The sequence below is a fragment of the Pezoporus occidentalis genome, unplaced genomic scaffold, assembly GCF_034315485.1.
Source record: "Pezoporus occidentalis ecotype Australia unplaced genomic scaffold, CSIRO_AGI_Poc_V1 ctg49, whole genome shotgun sequence".
Lineage (NCBI taxonomy): Eukaryota > Metazoa > Chordata > Aves > Psittaciformes > Psittacidae > Pezoporus > Pezoporus occidentalis.
This window is the reverse complement of record NW_026915824.1, coordinates 3,704,623-3,718,905: the sequence shown is the minus strand read 5'-3', so window position 1 is coordinate 3,718,905 and position 14,283 is coordinate 3,704,623. Positions and strand designations below refer to the sequence as shown.

At 38.9% G+C, this 14,283-nt stretch overlaps 1 protein-coding gene across 1 annotated transcript in view; it reads left to right on the top strand.

Moving 5' to 3' along the window:
* Positions 1–14,283, top strand: part of BANK1 (B cell scaffold protein with ankyrin repeats 1) — a 140,685-nt gene that overhangs the window by 42,684 nt on the left and 83,718 nt on the right. The window contains 1 exon segment of the mRNA XM_062636739.1: positions 6,571–6,688. Within this exon segment, the coding sequence (XP_062492723.1) occupies positions 6,571–6,688 (118 nt within the window).

The window sequence follows — 14,283 nt, the reverse complement described above, 5'->3', positions numbered from 1 at the left end:
GTAAAATGCTTTCACTGTATTGTATCCTGTGTTGCCAGCTCTTCCAGTTACTTTGAGATGCCATCATCATTGAGATTATTGTCCCCTTCTTCACTTTGTCCCCCACTAAAGTCAAACATATAAACAAACTCCAACAAATAGGCTTACACCTATCCATTCTTTTTACTGATGGTCAGGTCAGTTTGTGTATCTTAGTTTGAGACCAACAAAGAAAGGTACTGCTGCACTTAGAATTTGTCTCTTTAAAGAGCAATATATTAATACTATAGAGATTAACACTAGCCATATTTTAGATTAAATATTCTAAGGTTTTTTTTTCCAGTCATGTTTTTGGATTAAATTCTTTGCCACATCTGGTAGATTGTAATTTTCTGTGTTCCAAATTTCTCAAAATTTAAAAAGCTTTTACCAACATTAGTAAGACATTTGAAACAGTGAAATAAATATTTAAATTGTATGGAAATAAATATTGTAAAAAATGAAATAAATGTCTGCATAAGTTTTGAAAGAAAAAACAGTTGAAATTTTTTAGTAAAGTAGGAAGAGTTGGGATTATAACAGCTGAATCATAATGCTGAACTTCCTTGCTGTCAGAATATATGAGGGTAGGTATTGGCTGAAGGCTGTGAATTTTCTTGTTCTCTCTCTTCATACAATTTTGCGTAAAAAAAAAAACCTTCTCTTGGGCAGTACTTACAGTAACCCAGTGATCAGACTGATTTTAAGGTTCCTATAATTCATAAATAAACTTTTTCATATTTCATAGTTTACTTTTCATCAACTTCTCATTTCAACATTCGCCTGGATTTACATGCTGTATTGATTTTTCTCTCAGACTTTATCAAATGCAGCTATTGATTGCATTATTTAGTGTTTGGGTTTTCAGGTACAGGTTTCTTAGGTTCTGTAAACAAAATTGAAGCTAGGGTCATATCCTTATTACTGAAATTGATAGGTTTATGTTAGTTTGAGTGATTCAGAAGATCTGGAGAGATTCAGGGAGTCTTTATGAGAGACTTTGGTTGAATAATACTCCTATGATTCTGCAAGACTTGATACCTTAAAGGACTTTTTTTATTATATTCATCAAACAGGATTCCAATTATAGTGAAAATGAAGAATAAAAATAAACTGCAGCCTTTTCTATGAAAACTTGTAAGAAATGGTTATATGACTTATGTGGTGATATTATGCATGCACCTTTACCTGATCCCAGAGATATTTCCTTTGAAACAGTTTTTTTAATATTTCAATCCTCTAAGCCACGTCAGCGGCTGTTATATTAAAGTGTTTCTTTTATTTCCTCTACGTATGAAATCTCTTCATATTCTATCATTGGCTAAAATTGTCAGAAATGCCTAAGTGATTTTTAAGCTTTGCCCATTCTTTTTGGTAGAAATCTAGATACTGAAGTGTGTACAAAGTAGTGTCTGATATATATATATAAGAACCACTGAAGAAGTTCATCTTTATCTAAATTTAACCTTGTTAGTATTGCTAAAGCCATGGAGAAGTATATTATTTTACTCACTGCGTTTCAGTGGCGGATATTTTCAGAGCTTTGTTAGCAGTTATTAAAAAATGTAGATAATTTTGTTCACAAAAGTAGTAAAATACGTGCTTGGTCTTGTCCTTTTCAAGGATGATTTTTGGAAACCCAGGTGTGATGAGGCTTCTCTGTTGTTTGCAGCTGTGTCTTGTTGCTTTGAAAAGGGGGAGGGAGTGGAGATAGTGCCTACACCTGGGGAGGTGGTGCTGAACAAGGACAAGCTGGTGGTGACGAGCTTTGGGATAGGTAGTAGCTCTTGCAGAAGGACTAGGATGGAAGCATGGAGCAGAGAGAAGCTGGTTGTGCTTCAGAGAGCGTGACAAGAATTGCCTACAGGCCCGTTACCTTAATTATGTGTGGCTCCTTAAAAGAAGAACTTGCCTGTAAGCATGCAGGGAGAATATAGTGATTTTACTTTTTTGCCATGTTTTAAATCTTTACTCAGATAAAATGTGGGCTTTTCTAAACTCATGCATGGCTCAGTGTTCTCTTGCAATGCACTTTAAGCACAGTTCTACTTCTGTTGGCTTTGGTGAAGCTTCAGTGTGAAGTTTAGGTACATAGTGTTGGAGGGATTTATTGTGAAGATTTCATGGGCCTATAAAGACCTGTGTAGGGTACACATTGAAATATGTAAATGCAGCATACTTAGAGTCTGTGAGTGCTCTGGAGCTGGAATGGGCAGTAAAGTAAAAGTCTCTAAATGGCATTCCTTGGTGGAGGTGACCTATATGTTGGTATAAAGCTAGATAGTGCAGTGTAGTCCTATTGCTGTTCTGTTTTCACTGGTATTTCAGCTGTTATTTTCATGTAAGTACTGAAACAGACTTTATGTGTGGAAAGACCTGAGCATAGACTTTAGGTGTTTGTTTTTTTTTAAATAACTCTGCTGTAGAGTAGCAAAACAAAGCTACACATTATCCTTTAGTTAACAAGATAGCTTGTTAAATCATTGCTAGAGCCTTCAGCTTCTAGATCCCTGGACTAAGAGAAAAACATTGAGGTGGAAAACTTGAAGCAAGTTCCATTGATGGCTGTATGAGAAAGGTATTGTGCCTGACTTTGAAATCATGGAAGTGGGTAGGTTGGTCACCGGAAGGCAGGCCTGTTAAAGCATGAGAAATTGAGCTTCAATTTAATCTGCTCCCTTTGGGAGATCAGGAAGGTCTAGTTTCTGTCTCAATCTCTTGTAAAACTTAGCTAGCCTGATGTGGTGAAGCTACGCAACTATTTATGACCTTAAAAACTTTTCTGTAAGTTCTTGAAGTTGTGTGCTGCTCTTATTTCAAAGAATTGCTCCCTTTCTGATTGTGAAACATTGTTTTATCCCATGTAAATTTGTTTGTCTGAGTACAAGGAGCTATAAGCTCTTAAGGTACTCCTCCCTGGATTTCTGACTGAATAAAAAGAGAGAAGGAAGGTTTTCTGCCGCAGCTTGTATTAAAAAGCAGAGGAGCTTTGTAGGCAAGATTACTCTGAGTGCTTGTTGAAAAGAGACTGAGAGTTGTTTATTTAGCTTTAAAGTACAAGACAGTCTGAAATGAATTCTGTTTGAAATTGCTCCTAGGGCATTTCAGGACAACTGATAAGAGGCTCTTTGTTCATTTCTTTTGGAACAGAGAGGACTAGTAGGTAGAAAAATGTGTAAGGGGTGTCCCTGCCATTTCAAATGGAAATTGAAAATATTTCTTCAGGTTTATTTCACCTAGAAGCCCACCTATATGTTCTCTATATAGTTGAATTTCTGCTATGGAGTTGCTTCAGTGAATACCAGTTCTTCACTGGTATTCAGGCTCGCAGGTTTTGAGTCTTTCTTCATGGCACAGTATCTGCATATGCACTCATCTGAGCTAGTTCCTATGTTACTACTTATTTTTGTCTTATTCTAGATTGAACTCTTTTAAGGTAGTACCAATGATGATACCATATCTAAGAAGACCCTCTTGGAATAAGAGAGAATAATGTTGTTTGCTAAATAAAATTTGATGTTAACTTTTAAGCATAATGTAGGTATTAATAAGGTGGTGGAGGGTGTTACAGATGTTTTGGCGGTTTTTGCATCTCCTTTCTCAGTTCACACTGTGAGTCTGATATTCAGGTTATATCTTTATTCTTGAAAGTAAAGGTAGAGACTTTTTGGGGGGTTAGTTTTGTTTTTTGTTTTGGGGGTGTTTTTTTTAAATGCTGATTGCTTTGGTTATTGAGAACTAAACCATATACTCATAATTCTTGAAGAACAAATACAGGGAATATAATGTGACAGTACAGAAAGGATGACTTATAGAAAGAAATAGGTTACAGGTTCTTAAGCATAATCACTTCCATGTTTCATAAGCAATATTGGAAGGGCTAGTATTAATTACGGAAAAAACAAACAATCATATTTTATTAATAGTAGCTCCCTACCTGCATGAACTTGTCTTCATGTTCATGAAGTTCCCAATGACTGGAAAAAAGGAAGTATAACCCCCATTTTCAAGAAGGGGAAAATGGATGACCCGGGGAACTACAGACCAGTCAGTCTCACCTCTGTGCCTGGCAAAATCTTGGAGCAGATTCTCCTGGAAGGCATGCTAAGGCACATGAAAAACAACAAGGTGCTTGGTGACAGCCAGCATGGGTTCACTAAGGGGAGATCCTGCCTGACCAATTTGGTGGCCTGCTATGATGGGGCCACAGAACTGATGGACAAGGATAGACCAGTTGATGTCATCTACCTGGAAGCATTCTGCACTGTCCCACACGACATCCTTGTCTCTAAATTGGAGAGACATCAATTTGATGGGTGGACCACTCGGTGGATAAAGAACTGGCTGGATGGCCGCACGCAAAGAGTTGTGGTCAATGGCTCAATGTCCGGCTGGAGACCAGTAACGAGTGGCGTCCCTCAGGGATCGGTGTTGGGACCAGTCTTGTTCAACGTCTTTGTCGCTGACATGGACAGTGGGATTGAGTGCGCCCTCAGCCAGTTTGCCGATGACACCAAGCTGTGTGGTTCGGTTGATACCCTGGAGGGAAGGAATGCCATCCAGGGGGACCTCGACACGCTTGTGAGGTGGGCTGATGCCAACCTCATGAAAGTTAAGCATGCCAAGTGCAAGGTCCTACACCTGGGTCGGAGCAATCCCAGGCACAGCTACAGGTTGGGCAGAGAAGAGATTCAGAGCAGCCCTGCGGAGAAGGACTTGGGGGTGTTGGTTGATGAGAAAATGAACATGAGCCAGCTTCAGTGTGCGCTCGCAACCTAGAAAGCCAACTGTATCCTGGGCTGCATCAAAAGGAGCGTGACCAGCAGGTCGAAGGATGTGATCCTGCCCCTCTACTCTGCTCTCATGAGACCTCACTTGGAGTATTGTGTGCAGTTCTGGTGTCTTCAACATAAAAAGGACATGGAACTGTTGGAACAAGTCCAGGGGACTGGAGCACCTCCCGTATGAAGATAGTCTGAGAAAGTTGGGGCTATTCAGCCTGGAGAAGAGAAGGCTGCGTGGAGCCTTCCAGTATCTGCAGGGGGCCTATAGGGATGCTGGGGAGGGACTCTTCATCAGGGACTGTAGTGATAGGACAAAGGGTGATGGGTTAAAACTTAAACCGGGGAAGTTTAGGCTGGATATAAGGAGGAGTCTCTTTCCCTGGAGACATTCAAAACCCGCCTGGACACATTCCTGTGTAAGATTATCTAGGTGTTCCTGCTCGAGCAGGGGGATTGGACTAGATGATCTTTTGAGGTCCCTTCCAATCTCTAGAATACTGTGAAACTGTGTGATATTCTTTCCTGTTAGGGTGGTGAGGCACTGGAATGGGTTGCCCAGGGAGGTTGTGAATGCTCCATCCCTGGCAGTGTTCAAGACCAGGTTGGACAAGGCCTTGGGTGAGATGGTTTAGTGTGAGGTGTCCCTGCCCATGTCAGGAGGGCTGGAACTAGATGATCTTAAGGTCCTTTCCAACCCTGATTATTCTATGATTCTATGACTCTAATTCTGGGCAGGACTCAGATGAAAATTATATCCTACCTGTGTCCTCAACATTTTCTGATCACATCACACTTATTTTCTTACTTCTGACAGTCTTGGGAATTAATCTTCATGTTGCATCAGTAGGACCCCTCTGTTCTTTTCTCCTCAGCATGTCATTCATGGAGTTCTTAAGTTTATATTCGAATTGTGTCTGTAGATACTCCCAGAATTGTCTTGGCTAGAAACAGTTCAGGTATGGGAAAACAAACTTTAATGCAGGGCTGCTGACATCTGAGCAGAATAAACCTATTCCTCCTGAGCGCTTCTCTGCTGTGGCTGAACAACTTTTGGTGCTCAGTGCAGCACGGACTGGACTACTGGCATAGTACTCAAGGTAAAATACTCTTACTGTTAAAATCTCTGTAGTTGTGCTTCTCTTGTCACACCAAGCAAAGCTTGGCTACCTTGAGTCATTAGCCTTCTTGATCTTGGCCTTCTGTCCAGAAAGAGACAATCAAAAAAAGATCTCATGGCAGTCAGTGAGTCATCTAACTGACGGCTATCAGTTGCTTAATCTGTCAGTGATGTTATGACTAGCCTGATGGAATTGAAGCTGTTTCCTACTGGGCAGTGTATGCAATCTTAATGTAACAGAGCTACTGTAGTCTTTATGCTCATCCTGAATTGCTGCTGTACTAAGACCTTGGATTTCCTAGCACCTTGCAACTGTTAGAACAGCTCCTGATTGCACTTCATTGTTGTAGCTAAATAGAGAGTTGCTAAACACAAATCTTCCTGTCCTTACCCTTCATACAGAAGTTCTTAGTTGTGGCTGAACTTCGGAAGTTGTTACACCTGTTCTTCTTTAGTTGGATTGTGTTATCATGATGCTTCTATGTTAGAGTATGTCTTCTGAAGCTTTCAAAACCTATGTTGCTCTTACTAAAAGTGAGTTTGTAATAATCAATTGATTTGAGTAATTTTACTCACTAATGCCCTGAGTGTAAAGTTAAAAATACATATGTAACAATTTTTCTTTTTTTCTTTTTTTTTTTTTTTTAACAGGCTTTTAAATTTTCTTCTGTGGAGAAGCTGGACAATGTTTTGACTTTTTTATTGAAAAGCAAAATGTCTACTTATGAATTCAGCCCATTCCAGAATGAAGAGCACCATCAACAAGCTAGTGAGTCACTTCTTGTATGCATTGATTTGTATTACTGATGCTACGATTATTATTTATGCATGTTAGTAAGACAATTTATTTAAGCCACAAATAAAGACAACATAACCAGGAAAAATGGGAAAAAGAATTCTGTGAATCATTTCTTTGTGACTCAGCAGTATGTAGTTATGCTAGTCTGGATGTTTGAGCTTTGGATTAACTGCAAAATAACAGCTTTACATCTGAACAAATGTGTGCTTATGGACAAAATGGGCAATAAGAGACATGAGGAGATGCCTGTACATCATATATTATTTTTTTCTCTAGTAATTGGTCTCCCACAATAAAATTTGAACTTGGCTTTCTCAAAGTTTGGTGACAAAAAGAAAATCAGAAAGATTTCTCTATCTGAAGAGAATAGATGGCTTTTGAACTTAGAACAACAGTAAAATTCTCCATTCACTTTAGTCTATGTACTTAATAGTTTCCATTACTTCCAGGCAACAGATAATTACGTTATAAAAAAAAAAAAAAGGCATCCCAGTGTGTTAAAATAGGATTTGTCTCTAAAGTAGACTATAAGCACAATTCAGTAGTGTGTCAAAAGAAGCTACTGTTAGTACCAGTTAGGGGTTCTGGTTGAATTCATTAACCACTTACTAAGGATTCAGATTGGTTTGCAATAAACCAAGAGTGTGATTATTTAGCTTGTGTTTTGAAAGTATTGCTATAATGTTATTTCAGATGTGTGTTAGACCTCAGCCTTTCTCAGAAACTTTTGGGGAAGAAAACAAAAGCCAAGAAAATACTTAAGAAAGATATGTTTGAGTTGCCTGACTTCTATTTTTGTGTGCCTGGCTTTGCAAGAAAATAAGCTCACTACAATCATGTAAAACATAACACATCCCATAATCAAATATAATAAGTGGCCAGTATCATGCTTCCTTTCCTTTTCAGTAAGGTTTCTTTGAAGATGGAATTCACCCCCCTTTACTAAATAAACATGATTCCACTTGTAGTCTAAAAATGAGCTTAAATGTGAGTCTAGGTCAAGTAGATTGCTAAGTGAGGCACATGTTATTGAAGTTTTTCTGTGCAAGACTTGCAGGATGAGGGTGTATAGGACACATTGAAGAGTCACTCCCAATGTGAAATGTTAGTTCTGATGATCAAAAGATTTTCTACTTCTGTGGTAACCAGTCAGACCTGGGCACATTTGTGAATATTGAAAATAATGCTTACCAACCTGCAATTCCTCCCGAAAAGGCCTGTGCTGTTCAAGAACAAGTTGACTGTTTGTGAACTTTAGCCAAATAGGGACCTTCATAAAAAGAACTGATGTGATGTGGAGCACAACAAGAAAGTTCAAAGTTAGATGCCTAGGTTATTTGTGATAGAAAGATGTGGTTGCAGAGCAGGAAGCACTCAAATGTGCAAAAACTAGGCTCTGATTCCCCTTCTCCCTTAAAGGTATGTAAATCCATGTCTTTGACTCCCTATAAGAGCATCCCAAGCAGGCATTAAACATATCAGGTCTAGTAAAGGACTAGCATCTCCTTGTTAAGCCATTTTTACATCATTTTATTCCAAGCACCATCTTTTCTTCCAAAGAGACAATGTTAAATAATAAAACCTAATTAAGTACTTTTTGGAAGGAAATTTAGTTAACAGACAAAAAGTTCTTTGGCACTGAGTTGAGTTATTCCTGTATCTCTGAACAAGCAGATGAATCAGCCCTAATTTCATAATTCCTGTATGTGCTGATTTTCCCTAGTGGGATATCTTCAAAAGATACCATGGATCACAAGTATGTGTTCTGGAAATTTGCATCTCTTACCATCTAAGCAAAGAGAGTTCTTTGAGCAGCGCATCAGACTTTGTGATGTTCCTTTCAATATGAAAACCTAGGGCTATAGCCCCCTAAGCACTTCAACATGTGTGTAATATTCTTTCTTTATGGGATCTCATTTGTTGGACTGTATGCAGGAAGGAAATTGCATCTATGCCTAAATAAAGGCAATGATGATACTGTATCTTGTTTGACCTCCTCTTAAGTTTGTCAGTATTACTCAAAAGATACAGACTTACAAAAGGCAGCAATTGGAAATGGTAAAAGTAGACGTGATTTCCAGTGGTAGGCATTGGAATGTATTTTGCCATACATAAGAAGTTTCAATTGCTTGCTTTTGGTGATGTATCCTACTGTAATAGAGTAGTAATGAAAAAGTACATCAGTAATCTCTAACAGAAAAATATCATTGGAACTGCTGTACATATAAAAGCTTGTCAGAAATAAAATGCACACTTCAGTCCTGAACTGTGCCTTTTTTTGTTTTAATTGGTTTATTTGTTTTTTTTTGTTTTATTTTTTGTTGTTGTTGTTGTACAATATGTTCTCTGTAGTTCTAAAGACCATAAAACTATCTGAACATTGTCAAAATATATTTAGGATTATGCATGGGTATTATTGACTAACAGTATAGGAGAATTAAGATAAAGACTTCTATTCAGCTTATCAAGGGAAAAAATGTTTTAGTAATGAGTGATATTTAAAGAGATTATTCTGCAGTCTCTGAAGGGGAATACTGGAAGCCCAATCAGATGAGAAAGCTAAAGTCAGACTGAACAGAAGTCACTGGAAAAACATTGTGTTCAGCAACAGTGTTAACTGAAAGACAGAGCCAAGGCATGTCTGAGATTTTTAGTTGTGGAATTCTCCATCTCTTCTGGAAGTACGTGACCAAAGCTGGAGGTACTGTCCTGAATATTCTGCATTCTGCACCAAACTGATTTCAGGGTACCTTGATGTATATTATATTCTGGCAATAGAATCTAGTCAAAATGCACTAAAAATACAAGCTTAGGTTTCAAAACTTTTCTTGACCTTAGGAAGCTCTGTTTCTGTTCTTGAATCCTCACATTTGGGAATTATTTGTACATTGATTCCTGTTCAAGAGATGCGTAGTTTACTTGAGGAAAACCCCTTTCTTTTTTCCACTTTAATGTAATTTACCTTTTTTACAAGTTATCTGTTACTGTTTCTCTGATTAAACTCAAGCAGGCTTATGATAAGTCCTGAATTTGTTCTCTGTAGAAAATGCTGCTTTTTGTCACCTAACACTGCTAGCAATATAGCAAGACCTATTCTGATTCCTGTAATTCTTTATTTCAAGCTGAAACATCTATCCCAAAAGAGAAGCAACCTGGGTTTTCAGCTGCTAGTGAAACAATGGGAGAAAAGACAGACTGGGGGAGAACAGACTGGGGGAGAAGAAACAGATGGGGATTTAAGCGTTTTTTTTGGCTTGATTGATATTGACACAGTAGAAATAATTTTAACTGTCTATTTAAGTTGCTTACAAAAAAAAAATGGTAATGTCCTGTATCAATAATTTGGGAAATAAAAGAATAATATCTTCAAGATCTGCAGAAATATCACTGTAGGCTGCTCTGTTTGCTTACTGCAATTTTATGAAAATTCCCACAGGCTAAGACAGTGCTACAGTACAGTAATATTAGATTTTATGCTCTGTTTTATAGCTGAGATGTTCCAGAATGCTCTGCAGAGAAGAGCAGAGAAGGAATTAAGACAGGACAAAACAGCAATTCCCTCTTAACCTGTTGTATGTCAACTAAAACTTTAATTAAAAGCAAGCACTGGCCTTAAAGTTAGTTGAAAGTTGAAAAAGCTGCCTTAATGCTCTTAAAAATTTGCGAATATGCCACTTGGGTACTTTCTTTTTAACCTTTCCTTCCTGCTTATGATCACCAGCTAACTAGTTCTTAGTGTAGGTGCCAAACGGTAGCAGCTTTTCTGTTTAATGTTCTTCATTAGAGGACTGCTACTGAGCAAAAGCTGTTGACTTCTAGTTACCCTAATAACTACTACTTTTGTACAGTTCTATGTATTTAGCTGAAATGTATCAGTTGTTGCAGTTTCCCAGTTGATAAAAGTTCCAGCAATTTTCCCCAATTCAATGTGACAAACTTGTGAGCTCAAGAACGGTATTTTCTGCCTGAAGCATGTGTGCTTTCAAATAATTACAGCCTCTTCCTAATGTGTATAATACAAAACTTCAGTTAAAGCAGTTAAACACAGTATGGTGGAAATTTCTTTACAGTAGAACATCTAATTTGTCTTAAGAGTTCACTGAATTTTGTAAATCGGCAATAAAGTGAACAATTATATTTTTTTTAAAAATCCTACACAAATAGATCTTGTAGTGAGTTGTTCCTGCTTGGTTATTTTAGGTGTTACCTTTAGTTGTCATTGATTTTTGCTGTAGAATGTGGAGGAAAGAGGTAACTTCTTCACCTTTGTCAGGTGGTTTGGGAGGGATTTAAGTAGTGGTGCTTCTTTTCAGAATGAGAGCAAAAAGAAAGATCAGGAGGCTTCCATTGTCTTTTTTGATGTCATTAACCTTACTATATTGATTAATTAAATATGTATTTAGGGGAGGAATTTCTGAGAGGCCAGTGCCAGCCTCATGAAGTTCAACAAAGCCAAATGCAAGGTCCTACACCTGGGTTGAGGCAATCGTAGGTACAGCTACAGGTTGGGTGGAGAAGAGGTTAAGAGCAGCCCTGCGGAGAAGGACTTGGGGGTGTTGGTTGATGGGAAAATGAACATGAGCCGGCTTAAGTGTGCGTTTGCAGCCCAGAAGTCCAACCATATCCTGGGCTGTATCAAAAGGAGCATGACCAGCAGGTCGAAGGAGGTGATCCTGGCCCTCTACTCTGTTCTCGTGACACCTCACTTGGAGTATTGTGTGCAGTTCTGGTGTCCTCAACATAAGGGCCTGGAACTGTTGGAACAAGCCCAGAGAAGGGCCACGAGGATGATCAGGGGACTGGAGCACCTCCTGTAAGAAGATAGGCTGAGAAAGTTGGGGCTGTTCAGCCTGGAGAAGAGAAGGCTGCGTGGAGACCTTATAGCAGCATTCCAGTATCTGGAGGGGGCCTATAGGAATACTGGTGAGGGACTCTTCATCAGGGACTGTAGTGATAAGATGAAAGGTAATAAGTTCAAACTTCAGCAGGGGAAGTTCAGGTTAGATACAGGGAAGAAACTCTTTACTGTGAGGGTGGTGAGGCACTGGCACAGACTGCCCAAAGAAATGGTAAATGCCCCATCCCTGGCAATGTTCAACGCCATGTTGGATGAGGCCTTGGGAGCTGTTGTCTAGTGTGAGGTGTCCCTGCCCAGGATTGGAACTAAATGATCTTAAGGTCCTTTCCAACCCCATCCATTTTATTATTCTATGATTTCTAAGATGTAGAGAGCCTCTCTTTCTTAGAGTAAGCCTGATGGTGCTGTACTGACCGCAGATGACATGAGGTTAGTGCCTGCAGATACAGGGCTTGCTTATTTTCTGTATTATCAGTATGCCACTATATGTTGGTAGGTGGAAAAGTTGTAGGTACGAGGCATTTAGTGTGTGGAGGGGCAAGGTGACAAGTCAAGGGCCTCTTAATCCAAGCTGGTGATCTGCATAACTAAAGCAAAAAGTACATATGTCTCTCTTGAGCCTGAAGAGGTTCTGTGATCCAAAAGTGTTGTGGTAATTAAATGAAATGGAATTTTGAAATGCAGGACCAGTAGACAAAGCCACATACCTGCTTTCCCCATGAGTTTCTGGTGTTCGTGTGGCTCCTTCCCTCTACACCACAGAGTATATATGAGGCATCTGTGGGAATAGCTGGTACAATTTGATGTCTGAAACTGTTCATGGCTGGAATGCAGAAACAGCAGTCATCATGGCTGCAAGCTTTATCTTCCTACACTGTTCATTGTTGAATCTCTTCACCCTGCGGGAGCAACTGTATTAATCACATGCCTAGCATTAATTCCATGAGGGCAGAGGAAAATAAGTTTGAACTGAGATTTCTCAAATTCTAATCCCAATCTTGTTAGCACCTAGCCTAGGCTGTAGGTGGAATGTTATCATGCCCCAAAAAAGCAGCTGAAGTCAAAAGTGCTAGGAATAGTATGATGATGTCATTCGTCGGTGTTTGCATTCCTTAAAGGAAGAGTCTCCCTAGGTGGTATCTTGAGTTGGAAGCCTGTATTTCTTGTCAATAGGAAGAGTTTTTAGTTGCTCATTTGGGAGCGGGGACAGTTTTGTTAGCTGTGCTGTCAGTTTAGGTGGTAGGACTGGTGTGACAAGAGTCAGCTGTTTTCAGACAGCGCTTTGCTCCTAATGCATCTGTACAGTAGGAAGCCCCAGAAGCCATGTGTGTGCTTGTCTGATGTGTTTTGTAGAAGCTGGCCATGTTAACCACCCTGCTGTTTGAGGCCTGTGTAGTTCACATTTCTTTACACAAGAAAATAAGTCTTTGCGTTCCGCTCATTTTGGGCAGAGTAAAGGCACTGTAACTAGAAACAACATTTTTGAGGTGCTATGATTTTATAGCAAAGCTCACATAGCCCAAAAAGTTGTGAAGGTATGCAGGTCAGATTTACCTGAATACTCATTCTCAAAACAAGAAATAAATGAAACTATTTCTACGTCTTGTTCTTGGGAAAAGTGCTTTAATGTTGTTTATGTGGTGTTAAAACCATTTGTTTTGCGTAAGTCTTTTTTGAGTATTATGTAAAAGATCTCACTTACTACCAGTGCTGATTTTAAAGTTTTCATACCTGAATACAACCTCTTTTTTTTCCTCCTTACTGCCAGAAATAGTATTGGAAAAAAGTTTGTTTTAGGAAATTGATTTACTGATTTTTACCATCTTCCACGGCTGGCTGAGGTATTTCATTTGTTAATGATGTAGTCTTCTGTAAAGTTCAAAGTATGTAAGTGCAGCATTCCTGCTTTAATATCAAATCTAGCTAAGGAGGAGCTGAGTGGTAACCAGAAGAACAAGCTCAATTGCAAAGGAGCTGAAGGGCTTTTGAAGTCTCTGGGGTATCTTTGTTTTTTTATTTGGAAAACTCAGTTACAAGCCTAGAAGATGCTTCTAAATGCCATTGTCTCTTTTTCTCTTTATTTTGATGATAAAATCATAGCATGCAGTCCATTGGAGATATAGACTTGATTCTCCTTTTGAATTTGTAACTAATTGTTTCAGATATCATTAGCATGAGTGGAAATTCTTTTAGAACATGTTATTAATACTTTATTAATACTCTTTTTACTAACTACTTTTGACCTTCTAGGGTCTGCTAACAGGATGCAGATTATTGATTAGTATTCATGTAGTCTGCTCCTTAAAATTACTGTTCAACACCTAATTCATTGCTGCACATTGAAAAATTTTATTTTTTTTTTTAATAGAATCCTGTGTAATGTGTAAAAGTACACTTGGCTTTACTGCAGTGATCCCAGCCTTAAAATTACTTGCATACATTTTTACTGCTCATGTGACAGCCCCTGAAATTGGTATATATTTGCCTCCGTCTGTGGGGAATTTTCCTGGGTTTAGCAGTAGCAGTCAATTTTTCTTCTTCTTGGTAGCTGGTGCAGGGCTGTGTTTTGACTTTCAGCCTGGGAGCAGTGCTGATAACACCGATGTTTTCAGTTGTTGCTAAGTAATGTTTACCCTGACCAAGGACTTTGTAAGGCTCATGCTCTGCCAGGGAGAAGGGGAAGCCGGGAGGAAGCAGAGACAGGACA